Source organism: Trachurus japonicus, chromosome 8 (genome assembly GCF_045865225.1).
Source record: "Trachurus japonicus isolate A0001 chromosome 8, Traja_1.0".
Taxonomy (NCBI): Eukaryota; Metazoa; Chordata; class Actinopteri; order Carangiformes; family Carangidae; genus Trachurus; species Trachurus japonicus.
The window spans coordinates 13,472,855-13,482,782 of NC_140914.1; the positions used below are offsets into that span (position 1 = coordinate 13,472,855).

A 9,928-nucleotide genomic window follows, 5' to 3' on the forward strand; every position below is an offset into this window, starting at 1 on the left:
TAAAATGACTCATTGTTGAAGACTTTGTCTAGTGGTCAGGAAAATAACTACAGCTTCTGTTTTTTTTAGTGTTGATGCTTCATGTTTCGGCCCTGTTGTTCTATGTTGCTCGGTGAAACGTCAGGACTTCAGCTCTTTGTTGGTGTGAGCACACACAACCTCCACCTTTGACCTTTGACCCGTTCATCCTAGAACCCTTTGAGTGAACAGTTGTGTCAAATTTTTATAGAGGTTATCTGAAGGTGTTATAGAGATATTCACACCTCCAGCCTGTGTTTTTACACATCATTTGGGTGGAATATTTAACTCATCTGTTGGATTAAAATGTTTGATGTACTAAATAAATGCACTGAAAAGGGAGCTGAAGTGTGTGGACTTTTCCTTCTGTTTATTCTGGTAATTTGTTTTTTGAGTCCAGCACCTACTTTACTGGATGTGCACGGCTGCTCTGTCTTTTGTTAAAATGGAACGACCCATCGTGCTGGGTCAAATGAACTACTGGGCTGGCGATAGTGACCCAGTGGTTGAGTTATAAAACAACCCAAATTGGGTTATTTTTAACCCAACAGTTTTGGTTAATCACAGACAAACAACAAATGCAGCAGTGTAAACAGTGAAAACAGGAACTTGTGGGAGCATTATTTTTCCAAAAAGCTACCCAAACTTTTCAACAAAGATTTGAAGCAGTATATTTGAATTGAATTCTAATTTGTGTTTTATGTTTGTGATTACTTCAGTTCAGTTTATGGATATTTGTGTTAGGAATTGGTGATAAAATTAATCTATGTTGATCAGTTTCAAACAGAAAAAAATAAAAAAATCTTTTAGAGAAACTGTAATTCAGAAAATACTTCAAAAATGATATCCAACTGCATATTTAACACAAATAATTGTTTATTTTATGATAGTACAATCACAGCAACTCAATTTATCAGACATTTTCACAAAAGTAAAGAATTCTGGCATTGAAACATGAAAATTAAATATATTAGGCATGTTAGGGATTATTAATCCCCTGGAAATCACTCGACACACCTTTGGGATATCGCAGATTCTTCCAATGTGACATCATAGTCCAGTCTGCTCACTTTTCTTTCACCAATAAAACACTCCCAGATATTCCTCCGTTGGTGGTGCCGAGAACTTGCGCACTTCTTTAGCACATAATTCTCAATTTTCAGACTCAACAGAAATATCTTTTAATATCCGCTGCTCCCTACGGGCACGCATTCTCTCTTTGAAGTCTTCCAGCTCTTTCCTCTGAAAACAAAATAAAACACAGTCATGCTTCTCATCTCATCATATACTGTGTTGTGTGGCACTAGAGCAGGTAGACATTGTTTCACAGTGATAGGCTAATGAGTAAACAATAATGGACCATAAAGCAAAAATGACCAAAACAAAGGGGAGAAAATACACACAAATTTTGTGGTGGTGAGCTATGAGTGTGCAGTCAGTACCAAAAACATCTGATACTCTTTACGGACAGCTTAACAAATAAACATCTGTGTATTACACTTACATGTTCTGCCTCGTTAGGGGGGAAGATCTCCCTCTGGATACCATAAGAGAAAAGAGAGAGAGGGGAGTCTGTTATCACAAGGAAACCCAACAAAATCCACGATACTAACTAGCAAACCCATTCAAGCACGTGAATGAATATTCATGCATAATAATAATTTAAAAAAAAGAAAAACCTGAGACACGATAACTGACCTTTCTCTTCACTACGTATTCTTCAAAGTACTCTGCCTGATTAGAGACCCAGAACATGGCCACGGGAAAAGATAGATACAGCATCATCTGCTCAAAACAAAAACACATTGAATATCCAATGAGTTACAGTGGAGAGCTAGCTTCGATCGACCAGCTAGATCGGAAAAACACGGACTTTAGAGCCATTTTGAACATTAAAATAAACACATATTAGCTGCTCATGGAAGTCACCACAAACATGTTTTGCTACTTACCCTGAACATCTCTATTTTAACACCCATTTTGATTCCCACTTCGGACCTAACACGGGGAAATGTTACCTAAACCTCAGCCATCACCAAGGACCTTCACGCAATACTTCCGGGTTCCCAGTGGGTCCAATCACATGGAAGCTGCGACGCAAGCGCAGACAGGGGATGTCAGAAATAAATATTTAGCCATGGACGATAAGTGTATTTGTGTTTTAAAACAAGCTGGAGAGAGACAATCATCTGATGGAACTTTACAACTATATGCTTTTCTCTTTTGAAAACTTAAAAATGCGTAAATCTCAACAATCCTACGCTTATTTTTGAATCACAATTGACTTTTGAATTGGTATATGAATAGTGTTTGTCCACTGAGGGGCGCCGCAAACCACTCATTTGTCTCATACATCATAGTGCATAGAGAAAGAGTAAGATTTGTAATTAATCTGCACATACTTCGTACTTAAATCCTCAGTGGGACTAAGAAAAAACTTGAGACAAAACAGAGACACGTGGAAGAGATAGAGAAGGAGACCGGCACGCCGTCTGCACCCCTGTGTACTACTAAAGGGAATAAAATAATAGGACAGATGTCGTGTTTGGCGGACAAGAATTTGTTTTAAATTTGAATAGAACCACGAAACAGAAGCGGATTTAACTAAAATGTAATGAGGTGTAGTAGTGCCCATATCCCCGAGCTTCCTGCCTTTTATTTCCTACTGTACGTTTTTGTCTGATGCCCTGGCATAGTGCACTCTTCTACACAGATCATTTCATCTTTCCTCGGTTGCCGCTGAAGTTGCAGAGTCGAACGTGACGCGCTCTTTTACGTGCTCAACGGAATACCTACGCGTGACGTCATCGACAACGAGAGGTGTTCAGGATCCTCGGAGAGAAAGATCCCGCGCGCCCTGGCAACCTGATATACCCCAGGTAAACGCCGTTGTTTCAAACATTAATTCTGCCTGACATGTTGTCTCAGTGAACCGAATGGGTAGACGGCAAGAAACACGGTAACAGCGTTGTAAAAGGCTGAAGAGAAAGCGCTGATGTCCGTCCGGCGCCCACTGAGACCGTTCACTTGCACGGCGGCCTGTACTGGCTGCTAGCTAGCTTTCTTGCTAGCTCCAGCTAGTTGGCAGTTGTCTATCAAAAGACACAATAACTGCACCTACATTGAGTGTCTGTCTGACATCCCTTGCCTATCTCACCCACTGTTTGACACCGTTACGTTATAAGTAACCCAAAAAATGCTGCCACGACCTCCGTGTTGGGCATCTATTGCTAGTTTGCTCGTCGACTCGTCTTGTGTTGTGGGAGACGGTGACGCCGTCACGGTGATGATGGCGCACACTCAGACTGGGGCTATTTTCTGAGAATGCAGTCAATGGAGCAGATAACAAAAATAGAAGACAAATGTTCGTTTTACAAAGCTTGCTGCCACGGTCTTGGAAGCACAATACCTGTACCCTCGGACGCTTTCAGTTCTGCTATGCTTTGCACGGACGTCCATTATGAAACCCAGGCAATAATCTATGCCCTGTGGCCTAACGTTAGGATCTTGGCTTCTCGACGATGGTCGCTCGCCAGCGGTCATTACTTTGCAATTTAACGTTTTAGCCACCACATCTGGTAATGATCCCTATCTCAGACAGTTGTGTTTTGGTCTGTAGTGTATATGTGACTAATATGGCTGGCTAATACAGACACAAAGCAGTGGCATTCAGCCGACTGGTGTGTTCAAAGCGATTACTCATGCAGAGGCCCGTTACTTAGCATACTGTCCCTGCTGTTTTCTTGTAGGAGAAAGCCACAGTATTTCAGGCGTAAAATGTGTGTGTGTGTGTGTTTTTTTTACTACAACCGTTGACCATTGGCACGGTAGTTGGAAGGGCAATGTGTAACAACAAATATCTAATGACAAACTTTAGCCTACCTGCTGTCACATGCTTGTTTGGATATACATCTTTGCTTAAAGATAGTGCCTCTCATCAGTCAAAATATTGTGTCAAACTGTTACAAAGACATGTATTAGAGATTAATTAAAGCCCTGGGTCTGTGTGTGATTAACTTGTCACTGGTTTGGTGTAGTTAAGTAATTAAGTGTGTAAATAAAGTGGATAGATTAAGTCAAAGGGCAAGCAGTTGCCAGATAAAGAGTATATTAAACATGTTCAGTAGACAGAATAATCTCATTACTCCAAACTAATTGTCTAGTCGAAACTGAACAATTGTTGCTTGAAATTGTATATTGTAAATTGATTAGATCGATTAGGAGTGCTTACAGATATCAGGTAGGTGGTAAATCAGACATGTTCATAGTTAAGATATTATTTAAATACTTAAAACCTGTACTATGTATTTTCTATATGAAAATGATCAAGTACCAGTCTGGAAAAAATGCCTGTCCGAAAGATGCGCATCACATGTGTGTTTCTTAATTGTCTATATTAGGTCTGGCTGTGATTTTGATCATTATCATGTCCTGTGCAAAAGAACACACTTTTCTTGCCCCTGTTGTTGTTTTTTTCTTTCTGTCTTTCTTTTAAAATTCATTTTTTTGTTCTATTCTCACTGGTTTAGTTGCCATGGTAACACCATCCTTGGCCTAGTTGTGAATGACCTCTGAATGAAAAGGAGAGTGTGGTCCGGGAACAAATGAGCGAGCAAACAAAATCTATTATAGCGTGCATGTCTCTATGTGCTTCGTTTGTCACTTGAGTCATTGGTAGAAGTGTCATAACACTTACTACAACCCTGACCCGGTTGACACTGCAAAAACATGGAGTGGCATCAGTGGCATGTTGGGATGTGTTCGACAGCACTATTATTTTTTGTGCCTTTTAAGCTCATATCTGTATTTTGCTTTCATTGGAAATCAAATGTCATTACAATCAGCTAATTTAATGTCAATCATTGGATCTTACTTGGACATCATAGTTGTTATGGTAGCAAATTGATGTGCAATTCACAGTCAAATCTTCAGGGCACAAAACACCCCGACACACCTGTGTTAGGTAGATTTGTAATTATCGACTCGGCTGATCTTGAAGCAGCAATGTGATGCCTAAAATCATGCAGGTGCTCACACAAAGGATTTGAATAGGAAAAAGTCACATCAGTGAGTTTGACTGTGGCCAAATGTGCTGGTTTGAGTATTTCTGATTCTGAAACTGCTGAGTTCCTGCAGTTTTCATGCACATGGTGTGAAAATGAAAAAAACATTCGCTGCGTGTCAGTTTTGAAGATGGAAATGCGTAGATAAGAGAGATAAGAGTAGGAGAATGGCTAGGTTGCTTAGACCACTGAAACTCACATGATCACTCTTTAAGACTGTGAACGTGAGGTGTGCTGAACTAAAGTAGTAGTAGTAGTCGTAGTGAAGCAGTCTTGTCAAGAGAAAAGAACACAATTCTTACACTGCAGTGGGTTCAGGCTCACCAAAACTGGACAATTAAAGACTGGAAAAAGATAGCTTGGGGTTGGGGGGCTTGGATTCGTTGTCTAGTTCAACTCCGATTAAGGCGTATTATGCCGGAGAAAATCGAATTTTAATCGCAATATCTGGGCGTCTTAATCGGAATTGGAGAACTCTGATATTAGTCGGACTAACGCGTTTACATGCACTTCAGTTGTCCAGTTATAGTCGGTTTAAGCCAGGCAATAATTCGTTTTTTCAAGTGTCATGTAAACGTACTGACTGTCAACAGCAACCCGTCTAATACCTATCAGATATCTTTAGAATAATCTGAAGCATCTAATGCCTACTTCCAGCATGAAAATGCCTCATGTCATAAAGCAAAACAGTTCTCAAACAGGTGTCATGATCCTGAGTTTGGTGTGTTTTGGGGGTCTCCACTGGCACCATACCTGTGGGACATGGCAAGAGGCACATAGCAGCTGATTGCAGACATTATAGGATACAATTATTATTATTTTTTTCAACATCATGTGGAATCACTGTCATGTAGATGTTAGGCTGCTGTTTGGAGAGCAAAAGAAGACCCTGCACATTATTAGTATTGTGTTGGTGTTTTTAGTTAAGTTGAATCGTCGAATCATATTGTTTTTTCCTTCATTGATTCATGATCTCATTTGCGTCTTTTTCCGTTCCGGAGAATAGAGTTAAAACACCTGAATAAACAAATTCTTCGGTTGGCATTAGATAAGAGGACATTCTCCATCCATCCTTTTCCTGATCTCACTCATTAGACTCATGTGCACAACATCACCGTCTCTCTTTCAGGAACGGTGTAGCGATGACGAGTATGAGTGTGTGCTGTGAATTAACGAGTCTGTGTGACCATAATATTATGTGCATCAGTGCTTGTAGCCGGTTCAGGGGTCGAGTGTCACAGCACCATGGACAGCGCTGTGTTTTTTTAATGTTTGTTTGTTTGGTTGTGTGTGTGTGTAGGCTATACGTGCTGTGCGATCGATAGACAGGAAACGCACCCCTTAGTTTAATATTGTAAATAAAACTTTAGGTCCGAATTTAGAGAGAGAGAGACGGGTGTGAGCGAGCGAGAGCACCAACTGTGATGTTTGTATCAAAACAGTTTTGCCAATATTATAAGAAAGCAATGAAATTCTATGTAAAATCAGATGTTCAGCAGCAGGGAGAACCCCTATATATTCAGAATGGTACAATCTTTTTTTCATTTCATTTTGCATCGATTCGACAACGAGGTTGATGGTCGAATCAGACCTCTTCGAATCGAATAGTCAACTAAGTCACCCCTGGTTGCCAGTTTTATCAGGTCACAACCTCACTGCACCAGACACCATTATGAAGCAAAGGACATAAATTGAATTGATTTGATCATTATGCTGAGTAGTTTCTGTAGGTACTTAAAGTTACAGAGTCAAGGCAGGGATTTTTCAGGGTTTATTTGATTAACTAGCAAACCCATTCAAGCGATAGGCCCAGAAACAAAAATATCCTGTGTGAACGCTTCTGTATTGGAGTTAATTGACTGCAAATAACATTGGACTCAACAAAAAGTTCCCTCTGTACACATCCAGTGATGAAAGGGCAACACAAAAAGTCATTTTCTGAATGGCTGGTGAATGTAGGTCCAGTATTCACTCTCCTTTTGGCTGTGTTTTTGGTCTGCCAAGTCCTGGAAATATTTGTCGCCTTTGCTGTCTGCAGTTCAGTGCAGAGCCGGTTGTTTACAGTGGGCTTTGAGAGGGTTTTCTTCGAAAACATCTGCCTGCTGTGGCTGTAAACAATATTTTGAGAACAGTTAGAGTGACTAAAGCAGCAATGTTGTGAGATGGACAGCTGAACATTGAACTTAACTTGTTGCAAATTATGATAAAGCTTGAAAGAGTTGAGCTGTATAGATTTGGGTGATAACTTTAAATGTTCATCCCTACAAGTGTCACATAGTTTCACCTTCTTATTTGATGTATCGGTGTTAAAAATGATTGACTATGCTGCTGAATAGACTATGATGACTTGCAGGAAATTCCAGACATTCAGACCGATTTAATCATACCAGTAATTAGTATGATTTAATAGAACAATTACCATAAGAGCTATCTGAAGCATGGGATTTTGTTTCAGGTTTTTAGACAGCTTTCTTACCTTTTGCTGCTCAGATCTAGTAGCACGTAACCTTGAAAATCTCAGTGGAATCTGGAAACATTTCAAGGTGTAGGGTAGATTGGAGTTATCAGTTATGTGTTGAGTTAAAATATTTTTTGAATCATTGAAGGTCTGGTGAAAGAAAAAAGAAGTTTAAAACTTAATATATAGGGACAAAGTCCAGAAGTACTTTTAAAATATGATCCACAGTCACTTGTGATTGTGAACTCGATCACTGGTAACTCCAGTGATCTTTAGAGATGGGCCGATCACCGATCATCAAAAGCAGTATCTGCCGATACCGATATTGCCGATCACCGATCACAGCGTCAAATCCATAAATTCTTCTATATCAGGGGTCGGCAACCTTTGAAATTTTCTTGTCAATGGGTTGACCAAAACAATGTGACACAAAATACAAAAACAACATAACTGGAATTTTATAAAAATCCCAGTTATGAGACGAGAGAGAGAGAGTCGTGGCCGCCACAGAGTCGTTTATTAATGGTAAACGCTGGATGCGCTGGTTGATAACTTTCGTTTTTACTGAGGAGGAAATAGAACTCAGCTGTGACTGAAAAGCACCTAAACCGAGTCGAGTAGAGTTGTAACTGTGTAGTGGAAAGGGGTGCACATTAAAAAAAAAAAATCATCACTCTGAAGGTGTGGTGGCTTTTATTTTGCCGTGCCGGTGCGCCACAATCAATTACATATAGCAGAAACCCTGTATCTGATCGGCCTGCTTTGATTTATTTTGAGAACTCCGATCAAAACCGATAGGGGCATTATTGGCCGATTGTGATCGGTTGCCGATCAATCGGTGCATCTCTAGTGATCTTAAACAGTACTGCACCTCCAAAAGTTAGAGGACATAAAAGAGTAAAAACAGTGGAAATCTGGACTTTTTGTCCTTAGTGTGGGTCAAGCTTTGTTTCTTTAATCTCTTGTCCAAAATACAAACTTCTTTCATAGTTATCTGATTGGAAAATCTATGTCTCTTTCACTTTTCTTTTCAGATGCATAGTCCAAATGAGTAGAGCCCAGTAAAAACTGGCTCAACATATCTTCTCACGTCCTCATAAAGATGTGAGAAATGCTTCAACAATCATTATTGTGGCATATTAATTTGTAGGTTAGAAAATGTAAGAAGCAAGATTTAATAACTAACTACAGGTGAATTCTCTGTTAGATTCAGTTAATGTCTGCGTAACTAAAAAGGCCTAGGTCATAACTTCTAACAAGCTCTTTCACTACCCTTTTTCTTTCCCCAGTGCATAAATGAATGCACACAAGTGCATGATACATGTCAAGTTGGCGAACTGCCTGTTCCCTGTTTTCTCTTCTTCAAGTCCCTGTAGATCCTGGCAGCACCGATGCTGTGATGATTAATGGAAGCGCCCTCAGACTTTCTCGCCGTCTCATCTCATCTCTGTGCTCACTGCTGCCTCGTCCTCTGACCCAACCCCCAGCCCCCCCCCCCTCTCGCTCTCACACTACCATCCCTCCCTCCCTCCTTCTCTGTGTCTGAATACGGTCTCCCCCCACCCTTCTAGTGACAGGGCCATCGGTTTGGCCAACTCTGAATTGCTGTAGGTCGGAGCTTTGTCACTCTGGCAGCTGCTGTATTGTCTCTGGGAATGGTGCATATGGCACGTGGACTGGGAAGAGGGTCTGTTAGGACACCGTCGTTGTCTGGCTGCAGCACAGAGTAGCTGCTGTTTGTTTCATTTGGGAATACAGACATTGTGCGTTTCACCAGTCACCTGACAAGTGTACTTTGCACAATGATGTCGCTTTACATACATGATCTCTTGGGGTTTCGACACCTGACTAATTTTGAAACTGCTGGCGAGTGCCTGCTTGCCTGCATGTGACATTTAAAATTGATTGAGAGGTGAGAGGTCAGTGGTCATCTTGTCTCCGGTAGTACATACAATGACTGGTTTAATGGACTGGAGGAGGCTCAAACACAAAATTTTATGCTTCAATGAGTTACATACAGTGATAAATTGTCAGTAATATCAACTCACCAACATGTAGTTTCTTGTCACATGACTAGTCTCTGTATGGCAGAGATTGTATCTGTAGTTCTGGCTTACTTGTGTATTTCCCCTGATGACACATCACGCATTGTCACATAACAGATGTCTCAAATAAATTTTGCCTGTTTTTTAAATAGGAATAATAGTACAGACATGTGCCATATTTACCAGTACAACTAAGGACTTCCTTTTTAGTTTGGTGAATTATTCTGGCAGTTATGTCACTTGATTAAGATCTGACTGAAGTAAACACATATGGCCACTGTCAGACACAAATTAAATTTGCCGGCAGTGCGTGACAGATGAATGTTGGAAAGAATCCAGTTGGT

The 9,928-nt window shown here is 40.4% G+C and overlaps 1 protein-coding gene across 1 annotated transcript; it reads right to left on the reverse strand.

Annotated features, from left to right (window-relative positions):
- Nucleotides 1-876: 876 nt before the first annotated feature.
- On the reverse strand, nucleotides 877-2,127 carry pet100 (PET100 cytochrome c oxidase chaperone). The gene is made up of 4 exons (XM_085785395.1): nucleotides 1,971-2,127; nucleotides 1,717-1,803; nucleotides 1,523-1,555; nucleotides 877-1,260 (listed from the first exon to the last, which is right to left on the reverse strand). Exons 1-4 carry the CDS (start codon nucleotides 1,995-1,997, stop codon nucleotides 1,171-1,173), a joined length of 237 nt encoding a protein of 78 aa, XP_085641521.1. The 5' UTR covers nucleotides 1,998-2,127; the 3' UTR covers nucleotides 877-1,170.
- Nucleotides 2,128-9,928: the final 7,801 nt, after the last annotated feature.

What these genes read in the sequence shown, in the direction of transcription:
- pet100 (XM_085785395.1), bottom strand. Translation starts at nt 1,997, where the DNA reads ATGGGTGTTAAAATAGAGATGTTCAGG. An exon ending in TTAAAATAGAGATGTTCAGG is followed by an intron (nt 1,804 to 1,970) that starts GTAAGTAGCAAA and finishes TGTTTTGAGCAG; the next exon opens with ATGATGCTGTATCTATCTTT. An exon ending in CCCCTAACGAGGCAGAACAT is followed by an intron (nt 1,261 to 1,522) that starts GTAAGTGTAATA and finishes TTTTGTTTTCAG; the next exon opens with AGGAAAGAGCTGGAAGACTT.